Here is a 14,947-nt window from a genome sequence, read left to right as displayed (position 1 = left end):
CTTCGTTTGTTCAAAACAATTCCTGGTGTAGCGAAGTGGTGGTGTGGCACAGCGAGATCATTGTGTGCCTTGCAACGGTGTCTTGTGCACCTTGTTCAGTTTTCGTCCCCGTGTTTCTTTCTGCCCTTTTTCTAGCTCCACAGCATTTTTGTTTCGGACAGACAATGAAAATGGCACAAAGTTTTGCAGGCGGGTGAGTAGCACACATTGGGTCCTCCTCCCCGAACCCAGAAAAGGCTTCTAGATGGAGTGACTGTGATGGAGTGGATGGAGTGGAGTGGTGGAGTGGAGGGACTGATGGAGTGAAAGAGTGACTGAAACCGTGCCAAACAGACGAAAAATGCGGCAGATGCCCACAGCAGGGGAACTGTTGCAAATCCTTTATCTAGGCACGTCCGGAGTGTCCCCAGCCGGTCAGTGCTGGGCGTACCCAGTGAAGATGTTCAGGGACAGCAGCTCCTCGACCTTGTCCAGGTCCACGCCCGGGTACTGCTGGGCGAGCACCGCCCTGTCCGTGTGCGGGAAGCGCTTCAGCAGGCTCATGACCTTGAGGCGGTCCCTCCGAGCAAAGTTCTCCTCCCTGTTCAGGGCCTTCTCTCGATACAGCCGCAGGAAGTCGGCCAGGTCCTTGTTGCGCCACAGCAGGAAGTAGCCCTTGGGGTTCGAGTTCCGAGGCACCAGGTGCTCACGCTTGGCGTACCTGAAAAACGACGACGGCACATTTCAATCGGCTTGCAGGGGCAGATTAATGGTGAGGCTTTAGGGGGGAGGGGCTCTGCAGAGAGATCTGTTGTCGCAAATGGATTTGAGGTCACAGGTGAAGCATTGCCCGAGCCTATTTCGTTGCCCTTGTAATTGCTATTTCACCAAAAAAAAAAAAGAAACTAGACATTTTTAAAAGAAAGCTGGAGTATGTAATTTATTTATTAGAGAAATTGTCCTTAGAAGGCTTGGAGTGCCCTCCCTTTAAAATCTGCCCCCGGCTGCTTGCCCCTGGAGCCATGCTTTGTATTCCTCGCTTTCGTGTATCCTCACTCGACCGGTTCTCATGCAGTGATCCTCGCTGTCGTGTCGCTTCAAGAAATCGCACACAATCGCAACGTAGGTTCTTCAAAAGTCTCCATTACATTGTGAGTTCTTCAAGGGTCACTCACCATAACATCTTGAGTAGTCCAAGAGTCACTCGCCATTACATCGTGAGTCCTTTAGAACTCGCTCACCATCACATCGCGAGTTTTTTAATAGTTTGAGTTGCTAGCCATCATGTGGTAAACTCTTCCAAGTTCAATTTATTAAGAGCCATTCATGAAAATTGCGTCACAACTGGATGTGAGTGAACAAGTTCTGCACTGAGTTTGCCAAGGAACGTTGCAAGTTCTACAAAAGTCGCTCACCATCACATCTTGAGCTTTTCAAGTGTTCACTAGTCTGTCCCCATCTCATGGTGAACTCTTTCCGAGTTCAAGCCACTAAGAGACATTCATAGTAGTTGCCCTGCGAGTGAACGTCAGGTAACAGGTTCTACAGAGAGTTTGCCAAGGTATGTCCCGAGTTCTTCGAGAGTCACTCACCATCACATCATAAAATCTTCCTAGAGTTCACAAGTCGCTCGCTGTCACGTGATGAGCCCTCCCGAGTTTCAAGTTGTTAGAAGCCATTCATAATCAAACAATGAGCGAGTGTGAGTAAGAACGCTCCCTTAGTCAAGGAGGTGGAACTCTTTGTTGCAACTAAGTTTTAAGATATTTCCTCGTGGTCCTTAGCAGCAAAGATTAGTGGATAAAACAAATTTTCAATTCATGCGTTTTCTATTTGCAGTGGAGCAGCTCTCACTGTAAATATGCAACAGTATTTTGTGCGTATCTGGATGCGATTTGTCAGAGTACCATTATTAAAAAACCAAGTTGTCAGATTATCAAATTTCTCAAGCAGGATTGCTGTCCAGAAATCCACAGGAGTAATGCTTGTAAAGCATGTGCATAGTGCAACACTCTAAGCACAAACAAGCAAGAGCTGTGTTTTCCTGTTTTCTTCTTAGAATCGAAAGGTTGTCGTCAAAAACTAGTGGCTGGGAGAAAAGTGCTCACCTGGGGCGACAAAATCTGCGTAAAACCCTTTAAAAGTAAAACGAGAAAAAGCGCCAATGTGCTGTTTGTGCCAGCAGTGTCTTGCAGTGTGCCTCTCGATTGGTTAGACTCTGCACTTGCACCTAACACGAGTGGCTCCAACCTGATTTACCCTTTCAAAACTGAACTACCCATCCAGCTTACACTGAAATAAATGTACAACTCCAATGGAAAAACATTTTCAACTAAAAGTGCTGCAAGCCACCTCGGCCCTTGACTAAAACTCCAGAGGCACGCAAAAAAAATGTAAGTCAGAAAAATAAGCCCCCACTTTCGGACGAGACATTGCGCTCGCTTTGGTGTGCTACAATTTCGTCGGTCCTTTCCTCGAATAAATTGTGTTGCAAAAGTGAAGCCAAGAGGAAAAAGTCTCGAGAACATTTAGGCCAGTTGAACATTATCGCTCGATGCTTGTTGGTCCGTGAATAAAAAGGTGAAACAGTTGGTTTATAGAAACGAGGACTCCTTTTTTACACATGTTCGTAGAATAGTTTACACAGTTACGAGCCCTAATACTTGCAAACTGGAAGTTCTTTTACAGGCTGAAAATTGAGCTTTTGGGCAAACATTAGAAGCCAAAAACCGTGCTGCACTATTAAACAAAAAATAGTGCCAGAACATGGTAGGAAGAAGACAGGGACAGGAAAGTGCGCTACTAACAACTGATTTTTTAATGATCTTGGGAGGGAGAAGGATGAAGTTTGCAGTAGTGATAGATAGAGAAGAAAACATTGAGAAAATAACGTACATCAATACAGGAAAAGAAATACTTGTAAAAGAAAGCTGTGCACATAAGCAAGTATCTTGCTTTCACTAAGGCGTAAACAAACAAAATGGAAAAGAAAGAAGAAGAAAAGGCTAAAGAAAGGGCAAATACCCCGGGTGTGAGCTTGTTAACAAAAAGAAAAGAACAGGGTGAAGACATTGCTTTTTACAAGTCTCGGGAGGCAAGGCTCAAATACTGTAGTTCCTTCGTCGACAGGACCACCGAAGGTGCACTAACACAATTTTCGCCTTCGGATATTACGACTTGCGCTTCAAAACGTTTTCCCGCTCGCTTGTAGTGAAACCGCTCGGCAGTTGTGAATGTGTATTGCAAGATGCCCAGAAGGTGATGGTTGTAGGGACAGTGCGTGTTCTCCGAATCTTGTATTCACACACCACCTAGATTGTCCTACATATAGACTTGTAAGTATTGAAGCCTTGCTTCCTGAGACTTGTAAATAGAAATGTCTTGTTCCTTTTTCACAGCGGAGCTGTTAAGGGCTAGGTTCCCCAGGATCGTGTCTGTGTATGTGTTGTAGGGACAGTGCGTGTTCTCCGAGTCTCGTATTCACACACCGCCCAGATTGTCCTACATAGACTTGTAAGTATTGAAGCCTTGCTTCCTGAGACTTGTAAATAGAAATGACTTGTTCCTTTTTCACAGCGGAGCTGTTAAGGGCTAGGTTCCCCAGGATCGTGTCTGTGTATGTGTTGTAGGGACAGTGCGTGTTCTCCGAGTCTTGTATTCACACACCGCCCAGATTGTCCTACATAGACTTGTAAGTATTCAAGCCTTGCTTCCTGAGACTTGTAAATAGAAATGACTTGTTCCTTTTTCACAGCGGAGCTGTTAAGGGCTAGGTTCCCCAGGATCGTGTCTGTGTATGTGTTGTAGGGACAGTGCGTGTTCTCCGAGTCTTGTATTCACACACCGCCCGGACTGTCCTACATAGACTTGTAAGTATTCAAGCCTTGCTTCCCGAGACTTATAAATAGGAATGTCTAGTTCCTTTTTTTACAGCGGAGCTGTTAAGGGCTTGGTCCCCCGCATCGTGTCCGTGTATGTCGACACAAACCTACCTGGACAGCTACCGCCATCCATAAGCGACGGCGGCAAGCACATAACCAGTACGGTTTCCGCCGTCGCTCGTAGATGGCGCCAACTTTTCCAGTTATAATAGAAGAATGGATAGTTGGGCGCGTTCGTAGGAATTCATCGTAGGAAACAGCGCGAAAAACAGACGATGACAAAGAAGAAACACACAGTGTATCGAGTACAGCTCCGCTGGTCTTCCTTCTTCACGAAAGTGGAAAAACTGAACAATTTTTTTGTTTTGTTTACAAGCTCACACCAGAGTATTCGCCCTTTCTTTTCTTCTTTTTTCTTTTCCATTTTGTTTGTTTATTCCTTAGTGAAATCAAGATACTTTGTATTTATGTACACAGCTCCTTCTTTCATTATAAGCTTAAAAATATTTCTTTTCCTATTTTGATGTGTAATATTTTCTCGATGTTTTCTTCTCTAACTACCACCACTGCAAACCTTTGTGCTTCTCCGTCCCTAGATCATTAAAAAGTCGGTTGTTAGTAGCACTCTTTCCTCTCCCGGTTTCCTTCCTACCGTGTTCTTGCGCTATTTTTCGTTTCCTACTTTTAACCAACTAGCCCGTCAATTAATTTCAGTAAGGCTGCACTAGCTGGGCACGCAAGCAATGTAGCAGAACAAGGCATGCGTCACAAGGCTGGCGTCATTCTGCGGATGGCGACCCACTTTGTGACGAGGCCAAAGATGTTTTCCCTGAGGATCCACGGCTGTTCCCCGGTCTCCCCAGTCTCGAGGAGGAAGTAGGCTTCATTGCGCTCCCGCACCACGGTCTCCAGGTTGTCCATACTCTCCCGGACCTGTCGAAAGTGGGGCTCCAGCTTTACGTTTGATTTTTTCGAAACCATTTAAAAATCTAGTCCAGCACGTCTCAAACTTGCCATTACTGTGCATTTTCAAACAACCTTATAGGTCAGTTTGTTTTTCATCCACCGAAGTGATTAGCTCCTTGAAGCATATATAACCCAAAATATAACCACCATCTGCACCAGCCGCTCGGAGGAATGGAAGGTCTCCAATTACCATACCAATTAGAGCTTGCAACCCCTCCATTATAACCTACCCAAATTACTCGATTAATATTGCATAGACAGCACTGACATTTATAGTTTAGATCGCAAATCACTGTACCTACTTTTTGTAGAGTATGTATTCTTTTACTTAAAGCCACTTAGGTTATGTTTTTTGTGTGTGTATATATATATATATATATATATATATATATATATATGTTACTTTGATTTTCATTTACGCACCTCCGTCACCTGCCAAGCACTCGGAACTCAGACCCCGTCAAGCCAACAAAGATTGGCTTTTCTGTCCTTGGCACCGGCATCTGTATACCGTAAAATACCGGGCAAGCGCCCACTCAAAATTTTGAGATAATCATGAAAAAATGGGGGATGGGCGCTTGTCCGCTCATCAGTTCTACATATCAATGTACTGTGCATATTTTCTCAGATTTTACAAATTTGGGTATGGGCTCTTAATGTGGAATGGGCGGATGCACGGTATTTTACGGTAGGTATGCAGATGCGAAATAAATTATTTGATTTGACTGGATCCACAGACAACCCCATTGAAATATGTTTACGACATCAACGTGTTGCATACGTGTGGGAACCGACATCGCTGTAAATCGGAGACGTTGAACTCATCAATATTATTAAATACAAAATCATGTTTATCGTGACCTTGTAACGTGCGAATGGTGAATTTTGAGTTTGAAGTGAATTCTAAACTAATGTAGTGGTTTTGGCCGAATATTTTTGAATCAAATATTGAATAGTTTCCCCAAGTCTTTCACTATTGTTGCACCATGCTTAAACAAAAACCCAGCTAAACTCACGAAGGTTGTTCTCAAGCTTCCACTTGTCTATTTCTAAGCTAATTTTAATCTAACTATATTTATCAACTGTGGCTTCAGAAAGTCCAATGCCTACATTGTGATGGCAAGGAACCGACAAATTTGACATAAAATAAAACCTGTAGAGATGCCGCTACACCAAATCAAGGGGATTTATAAATCCTGCTATATGCAAATATAAATTCCACAATCTCGAATTTGAAAATCAAAAGTATAAAAAAAAAGAATCTTCAATGGTGAGTGCAGATTGTCAGGACACCTCTGCATAACATATACTCTCGCTTAATTGCTGCAGTCTAATTTTGAACATTTTACTGCAATGAAGGTATCAACATCCACAAAGTTTCCGTTTCTTTCTAAATATGCTAGGTGCGCGTATGCACCATCCTGCTATGAAAGTGTGCTTTCCTCCTATGCAAGTCACTGTAATTACGTTGTACGTTTAGACAACCGGAAGTTAGTCAGCCTCAGCGGGCATCTGGTACTTCAGCCATAGATGAAAAATCCAGCCAGTGCAGAACAACTGCCAGTCTGCACTCTGCACTAGGATGGTCTTCTGGATCGAGAAAAGCAGTGGTGGGGATTGAACCCAGGATACCTGGGTTCAGCGCGAGCTTTCCCTTCATGCGCTTTGTGCTGCGATGCGTTATCATGCTTGCCCATTGATCCCTTAACGCGCGACTGCGATGTTTGTGCTTTTTGAAACGTTGATTGAGGCGGTTTTAGCTCTGGTCAGCGCACTTCTCACCGAGCGCCGGTGCACTGCAGAGAAGCAACACCTGAAGAGCTCGCTCCCGCGGGTGTTGCTTTTCCGCAGTGCACCGGTGCTCGGCAAGAAGCGCTCTGCATCGGTGCGAACCCGCCGCGATCGACACTTTGAAAAATATTAATATCACAGTTCATCTCGAAGCGAATATCGAATAGGGTATTATTTTAAACCACTACAGGGTGCAATCCACTTACTGTAAAATACCGAGCAAGCGCCCACTCAAAATTTAGAGATAATCGCAAAAAGATGGGGAATGGGCGCTTGTCCAGTCATCAATTTTACATATAAATGTACTGTACATATTTTCTCAGATCTTAAAAATTTGGATATGGGCACTTAATGTGGAATGGGCAGATGCACGGTATTCTACGGTATAACAATAATGAGAAAACCCGAAATTTGAATCGTTATAACCGATTATCGCATCTGAACTAGAATCTGATTGTTTCTAGATCACAAACTATAGAAACTGATAGTTATAAGCAATAGATCATTATGTGCGGTATCGTTATAAGTGGATTGCACTGTATTTAAACATTGATTATTTGCACAACACTCTTATTGTCCTTGGCATCCTGCGGACGAGCCCAGACAAAGTGGTCTCGCAGTGGAAAGTAAAAATGGCAACAAGTACGTCGACACTTTCTCCATTAAGGCTACTACCAGCAAGAGTGCACTGGGCCTTGTGAGAACACCGTTGCACATATCGCAACCCCGAGACTGCAGGTAAGGGAAGGATGACGAATACACGAAAAGTGTCAGTCTAATATTATTTCCCTCGAAAAGTGCTTAAATAGGAAATGCCACAAAGAAAAAAAACACCGTAGAAGAGAGAAGGAAAGAAACCACCCTCTATACACAACAGCCAGAAACTCCGAACACGAAAGATAAGAAACCATCCTTGCATAAACCTGAACCCTGGTGTTTGTCCCTAACTAGCCTCCTCCCACCCCACATCATCATTGTTTTGGTCTGTGGGGAATCGGTGCAGGTAAATGGGGAGCATGGTTTCTTATCTTTTGTGTCCAGAGTGAGTTTGTGGCCGAGACTCATCAAGTGAAATAAAATTCAGCTGTGTTTGAGACTTTTCATCCTGCAGTCTCGTCCTTGTATTATCTGATCTTCACCTCGTTTGTGCCCCGACTTTCTGTTCATTAACTTCATTATACTTGCAAAGACGTTCAACCTACCGATTCTGTCTTCAAAATGCTTAAAGCAATGGACCACTAACCTTGTCTATTCGTTCTGGGCTGGGGAAGTACTCGCAGGCTTCCTTTGCGGCTTCCTCCATGGTGAGGAGCATGTTGAGCTCCTTCAGTAGCACATACCTGCACGAGACACCCTTTTTCAGGTTGCAGCAATGCGCCGCTTCGGAGGTAGGCTCTGCGTCGCAATGGGCAGCGGAAGTGAAGTTATCTGGCCACCTGTGCTCTCTCGTCTTTCTTGAGACGCTCTAGCGTAAAGGGTAGGACTTGCTGGAAATGCGCCCGATTCAGCAGAAAGAATGCCAGCAGGCTGTTTCAAGAGTGGCTAAGAGCTAAAATTAAATGTGAAATTCAGGGATGCATGACAGATCGATTTTGTTGACCATATATTTGCCATTTTACAAAAAGCCAGACATTTCTTCCAATCGCAATCGCCTTCCTTTCTTTTCCCCTGGACACGTCCGCCACCTTTTTATTTTTCTGTTGCTAGTCGGCTATTGCGATGAATGCAGACGTGTCACCAACGGACGTTGGGTGGTGTAATAGCAAAGAAATAAATATAAGTGTACTGAAGGAGAATGCATGAACACTTTCGCTATTATCAAAATAACTTAGCGGTTGCTTGTCGATTTCTGAACTACCTTGACCCTTTCAAATGGCAGTTTGAGAGTAGCAATTGTAGCAGTACCAGAGCTTGTGAAGGTCGCTGTTGCTCTTGATCCTCAGTTCATCTGTGCTCCAAGATTTACCTGCGCATGAAAATGATTTCAACCATTTAGGTCGTGCCACAATCGGGCTGCCGTAGACATCGAGACCGCTGATAACACAGCCTCATTCATTTGCAGTCTTATTGGAAGCATGACCACTGCAATACTATTTATCATTTCATGCTCGCAGCTTGAGCCAAGCCGTTCCCAATAATTTAAGAAAGAATTGTCCCACGTCTTACTCTAAGCTCGTTTTCACACCAGAGCTAGAAGTGGTTTAGCATCGGAAGGTTTACTTGAGCCGCAGAAGAGCACTGCCAAGGAAGTCTCCATCGCTCACACACTTGAAAAAAGCGAACAGAATGCTAGCACGTAGAGCTGGATAGCCACCTGCTTACCAGCATGACCTGCTACTTCGAACACCAAGGCAACCAAACAAACTAGAAGAATATACAAAGATGTATAAGCGAATTGTTTGTGATTTGTCGACGAAAGACCGCTTAGGAGTTATTGTGTTTGAGTGAATGTTTCTACAGCCTCAAGTTAGTCTGCCTCAACTGGCGATTTGTCTCTCAATCGCTGATGAGCAATTTAACCAATGCAATACAATTTGGATCAAGTTACTAAAAATGTTGAGACAGTGCTTTGATTAGGAGTGTATGTTTTTGCCGGCTAACAATGTCTCTACTCCTAGCAACATCAAATCCGGCTTAAGTTGATTAATAAAGAGACTGGAAGTTCCGAACGTTCATCGTGCGGGATCAAATTTATACAACATTGCTGGATTTTCTAAATATTGAGAAATACTACTAGCACCAATTTGAGCTTCTTCGCCATCGTTTACACCACCGCCGATTGTAACTGGTTTCATCTTACGTGGACTTTAATATCGATTTCGGACAAGATCGGATCACAAATAACTGCGCCAACGGCAAACTCACCCGACTTGACTTCCTGAGCTCCCCAGTTATCCTTTGGCTCGAAAAACTCCATGAGGTCTCTCCGTGCGCACGACGTGTGAATGGCGGGGGAGCATCTGTCCTCGGCGTGCCTAAGACGAATTAATGAGAAGAAAAGTTATTTGCACCAACACAAACTCTGTAAACCATTACTCGTGCCTCCAAACACACCGAATGCAATAATCTCGACATAGCTACACACGCCGAGGTCGAAGAGTCATTTCTACGAGGCTACACACCTTTCCGCGACGTTTAAGTGACACCAACCACTTGCCAGGATTCTTCTCTTTAAAACGGTCCTACATAGGCCAAGGCACTTATTAATTATACTCATTTTACTGTATATTCGCGTGTAACAAAACCCACTCGAAACTCCGTGAGTACGCTAGCACACTTCTCCGCACTACACGACCGGACGGACTATACGAACGAATAGAGATAGTAACTTAGTGACTCTCTTTTGAACGGTAGGTAGCGCCACGTAGTCGTACAAGCTTAAATGGTAAAACAAAATGGCTAGGTGGCGTAAGCTACCGCCCGATCCAAAGGGCTCAGCCGTATTCATCCATCCATCCATCATCCAGGCGACGCTCGGTTTACATACGACTTTAGTGCAAAAACAGTACCGAATGCCATATTTCTTACGAAACTAATATAACTTGAATAAAACCATTCTTTCAAATCAAATAATAAATTACCCCTTTCTTTATTGCGCTCCCCATCAGCTGCTCAGTTTCGGTTTCGGTTATGAACGTCATGTACGCATCCTTCAGCAAATAATGCTATTTGCAATTCATGCAACGATACCCACCATGTTGAGGCTCAAAATGACGCCAGAACCGCGGGACTACAGAGGCTTGAGCTTGGTATAGGGGAACGTAGGAGTGGTTGCCGAGGAGCGAGACGAAATCTAACCGATATTTGCATAACCATGCCGATCGAATGTTCAAGAGACCGTGCTGATGATATCGGCGCTATCGTCCCATTCGTTTCCCCTCGTCGGAGTTGTACTACCTTTACCTGCTGTCGCGCGCACACACTATGATGCAACGACTGGAATTTTTAGCAGCACTTCGGCCGTGACTCCGACCTTCTCGAAAGAGCGCGCCTTCACCTTTATCCGCCCCAGCCCAACGAACAAAACAAATCAAACCAAAGGCTCCAATAAAAGCGACGCGTAAATGAATATGACACAGAATACCGCCGACACCTGTCGGAAACTGCTCAAGCGTGACAGCTCTAGCGGAAGCTCACGGGAGCGAAATGCCGCTCACGAACGAACGAGACGCGATGGCGATGCCTCGCGCAATAAGCGCCCGCGCGAGCACGACCGACGCGGCGGTACGGTAGCGCACGCAGACCGTGCGGGCCGGATACACCGAAAGTCTCCGACGGCTCGATCGTGTGCGTGTCTGTTCGTAACGCGGTCCGTATGTCCGACGGCCGCCCGTGCAATGAACTCGAGCGCCGCCACATAATGACACCCGCAACATAGCACCGGCCGCAGCGCCACGGGCATAGTGGCCACCGAGGATTACGAAGGCGGGATTCGGGCATAAAAGTTGATCGCATTGTGGCAAAGCCCGATCGATGGGGCCGCTGGGCGGTGTCGGAGGCACGAGAACAGGTGTCGTCCAACGACCAGCAGGACGACGTCGGCGGCCGTTCAACCGAAACGCTAGCCCCGCTTCCGCCTTCTGCTCGAACGAAGGACTCGGGACCTCCTTCTCGCTCCGGCCTCCTGCCCAAACCTTCGTCGAGGTAAGAGCGTAAGAGGTTTTACCGTCCGTATCGTATTTCAGTCTCCAATATGCGTTCCTACTGCCGACGTCTCTGCGTCCTGGGCGCAGAAGACCAGTCGCCTGTTCGTCTGCTCTATCTCCTCCGAGTTCAATGAACGGGTTGCTCTTTTTTGTTTCTGGTTTCGTTTCGTTTGTGTATGAACTCGCGCGTCCCGCGCTTGAGCGTCTTCGCCGCGTACTCCCGCTGGAACGTTCTTGTGTACTCTGCACGATTGACCGATGCTTTTTATGAGCGTGTCGCCGTGTGCGCTAAAACCAACAGGAAAATTATTTTTTTTTACGCACAATTGTGTTTTTAGTTTATTTGCGCCAGTCACCTGAGTGACTGAGGCGTGGCGCGCTATCTGTTTCTTTACAAACAAAAACAGAAAAAAAAAAAAAAGAAAAGAAAGGCAAATTGTGATTGCCGCGAACAGCGCGTGGTAATAACCTCTCTTTGGTTTATGCGTTCCGAGGTTGTGGCGCGCGCCCGATTTAGAGCGCAGCGCACAAAGGCACGCGAAGGTTCAGACAGTTCAGGGTCGGCTTACGTAGCTTCTCGGTGCAGTGCGCCCGCGTCGCGTGAATGAGTTTTCTACACATTTTGCTGAGTGCTGCACGCTGGTGACATATGTCTCTGTTCGGGTTCCGGCTAGGCATGAGGCTGACGCCGCCCAACATCCCGAGAGCGAGCGGTGAAGGCGGCATCATGTTGCGACAGGCTTCCCTCACAACGGTTGGCGGCCTCAAGAGCTCCTCCGATGGAGCGACCAGGTTTGCATAGTTCTTTTTTTATATTAATTTGTTGGACAGTTTACGCGGCGAAGGTAGCTTGGAGCTTTCTTGAAATTTATATTCTACATAAAATTGTGCTAATTAGTATCCTTATATAAGAAATATAATTTTTTTTGTTTTATTCAGCTGCTCTTTTTAGCAAAATAGCTGAGCTAAGATGCAAAGAGCCACGTGCAGTTTATTTTATGATTTAAGATTAAATAATATTTTATTTTCCCACTTAATTCAACCATAATACTTCCGACCAGGCAAATCATACAATATCATATAGCAAGGGGATGCTTCAAATGTATGTATACCTGTCACCCTTGTTACTGGACATCACCATCATTGTGTTATAAATGTTAGCAAATATTCACATGGCAGCTGCTGCACGAATGCAAAAGACCATCGGTCTTTTGCGCCGATCAAGGTCACCGATTCACTTTTGATGGCATACACTCACGTCTCGTTAATATTGATACCCCGCTGTGGGCACCATTTTTGGGGGTACGAACTGAAAAAACAAGTGCACTTTTGTTCTCGGTATTGTGGACAACTCATGTTATAGACGATTTTGGGGGGCTGTCCGTATCAACGAGACATCTACTGCACTTTTTTCACGGTTCTAGACAAATTTTCTTTGATCAAACGTAATTGCAGCGGGCGTGCTGTTCAAAAGGACACTGAAGTGGATTTTGAGTTTGTCTTTTTATGGGGTCAATTTGGTCGACACACCCCAAGCGTCCTAAAAAACAAAAACGCACAGCTTCTTGCTCTATTAAAAAAACTGTGAACAAACATATCGCATCAGGCTTCTTTTCCGAGATAAATTTCTGAAAGAGGGGCGTGATGCAACGTTTGGTCATGCGTTTAATGAAGGGAGGAGGTCGCACACGGTTGTAGTTCTATATTTTTAGGACACTTAACTAGGTGTCGCAGATTGTGTTCTCGTCGTAACTCGACGCTCGTGTGCTGGCACAGGGTGGCCAGCTCGCAGCTGCCGGACGGGGAGGCACTGTCCGGCGGAGACAGGGGCAGTAGCGGCCTGGAGGCACAGCACGTGCAGGGGAACCACCTGTCGGAGGCCTTCCTGGCCATGAACTGCATGCGCCTCAAAGGACAGCTCTGCGACGTGCAACTCACGGCCGGGGGCCAGCAGCTCAGGGCACACCGCCTGGTGCTGGCAGCGTCCAGCCCCTACTTCCACGCCATGTTCAACAGTGAGCTTTATTTGCAAGCAATGCATTCGCCAGTCAAAAGACATATGGGAGCGAAATGAAAATAAAAAACTTCAAAATCAGCAGAACGGCCGACGGCGTTTCTCAAAGGCAGAAACAAATCGGGCTCCCGCTTTGCACGATTTGAAAGTGTGACTGCTAAACACAACTGCGTACAAATGAAACCTAAACTAGCATAAGTAGGATGCCAAGAAAAAATATTAAAAAGAGCAAACATATTACAAGACACATCTTTTAGTCTACAGAGGACCTCAAAGAACAACTAATAAACAAAACATTTGACAAAAAAAAAAAAAAGAGATAACCAAGTACATTTATTTAGGCAGTGAAGATAATCTCGCGAGTTTTAGGACCCAAGTTTCATCTGGTAGCATAAAGGCTTCACTAGGATTGTGGCCCATCTCGCCCTACGGTGGGCTACAATGAGTTAGTGTTCAGTAACAAGCCAATTAGAAACCTAATGGCTCTGACGTCTGTGCGTCGAGGTATGCACACCAATATGTGCATTAAATCAAGGTATATACGTGGTTTCTGTTTCACTCCTTATTGGAACTAGTGATCCATAGCTTTAGCTGCAGTTTATCATAGGGCGAGATGAAGTAATGCCTAGCATATAATGCATCAGTTCTCAAACTGGAATTCCTTGTCTGCCCCTAAGCATTTCTCGGGCCTCCAACTTTTCTCCAGCAAATTTCCTATCCCGAGTATTCATACACTGCATGAGGTAGCTCCTGAAGGGAAGGTGAAACACTTCTTTTAAAAAATTAAACAGAGGTTGATTCTAGTGTAGTTATGTCCCGTGAATCTGAATATCACATTCATAATTAAGATGTAACTAAACGCGAGAAAACACAAAAAACCTCCAACCAGTCGTGACGTCATAAAACGGTCTTTCGGCCACCAAGCACATGTCACTCAAAGGTCGCGCATGCAATTGCAAGCTTGCCAGGTATATTCCCCTGCACTGGTACCAGTCGTGACATCTTTTTTTTTTTTCCCTTTTCAAAACTAGCAAGAGTGCGCATGCATATAGCTTTGATAGGTGCTGAACATACGCAAGAGCAGAGATTCCAAAAATTCCTTTTGCGACGTCACACTTCGTGAAAGAGGGCATTCAGTGGTTGTCATGAAAATAATTTTCAGCCTCCATGCACCAAATTAAAAATTAATTTCGATATTCGAGATTTTGGAGGTTAAATGAAGATGATTTACCGAAGCATGTTTCCTCAAATACAAAACTGCTTCAGCTTCCCTTTAAAAGAGTTGGTCGTGAAAAGAAAAGAATACTTTTTGCATATGAGCATGTATGTTTTGTTATAAACAAATACCCAATCTCAAAGGGGCACTGACAACCCAAAGGTCGTTTTTTTTTATTGTCTAAAACGATGCAAGTTGTAGTCACAGAAACACAAAAAAAAAAAACGCATTGCGCGCTTTTTTATTTTTGCCGTTTTTCTCCCCCTCTGCTCACCTCCCCGCTTCTTTTGCTTGGCGACTTCAAAAATCATGAAATTTCGAAGTTTTGTAGCCGGCATTTCTATAACATTTAATAACAGCAATCGTAAAACGTGTTTTTTTAACTCAATTGCGAACACACTACGGCCCCTCTTTTTGAAATATCAAAAATCGGAGTTCGGTGTGATGTCGCTTC

General features: G+C 44.9%; 2 protein-coding genes across 3 annotated transcripts in view; one reads left to right on the top strand and one right to left on the bottom strand.

Moving 5' to 3' along the window:
• Window positions 1-365: 365 nt before the first annotated feature.
• Window positions 366-9,922, bottom strand: LOC115311481 (39S ribosomal protein L47, mitochondrial). Its single transcript, XM_029970156.4, has 6 exons — window positions 9,740-9,922; window positions 9,483-9,592; window positions 8,523-8,583; window positions 7,861-7,957; window positions 4,663-4,793; window positions 366-700 (listed from the first exon to the last, which is right to left on the bottom strand). Exons 1-6 carry the CDS (start codon window positions 9,832-9,834, stop codon window positions 415-417), a joined length of 780 nt encoding a protein of 259 aa, XP_029826016.1. The 5' UTR covers window positions 9,835-9,922; the 3' UTR covers window positions 366-414.
• Window positions 9,923-10,798: 876 nt separating this feature from the next.
• LOC115308186 (kelch-like protein 17) overlaps window positions 10,799-14,947 on the top strand; it is a 34,804-nt gene continuing 30,655 nt past the window's right edge. Inside the window, exons 1-3 of one of the 2 annotated variants that reach the window (XM_040213938.2) lie at window positions 10,799-11,261; window positions 11,938-12,055; window positions 13,040-13,278. In XM_040213938.2, the coding sequence (XP_040069872.1) occupies window positions 11,940-12,055; window positions 13,040-13,278 (355 nt within the window). In that variant the 5' untranslated portion in view covers window positions 10,799-11,261; window positions 11,938-11,939. Of the gene's footprint in view, window positions 11,262-11,714; window positions 12,056-13,039; window positions 13,279-14,947 lie in introns of those variants that run through there. The other variant, XM_040213937.2, reaches the window with a different exon arrangement.

This window comes from Ixodes scapularis, unplaced genomic scaffold, assembly GCF_016920785.2.
Source record: "Ixodes scapularis isolate PalLabHiFi unplaced genomic scaffold, ASM1692078v2 PGA_scaffold1__304_contigs__length_218370807, whole genome shotgun sequence".
NCBI lineage: Eukaryota > Metazoa > Arthropoda > Arachnida > Ixodida > Ixodidae > Ixodes > Ixodes scapularis.
This window is presented reverse-complemented; position numbering and strand designations above follow the sequence as displayed.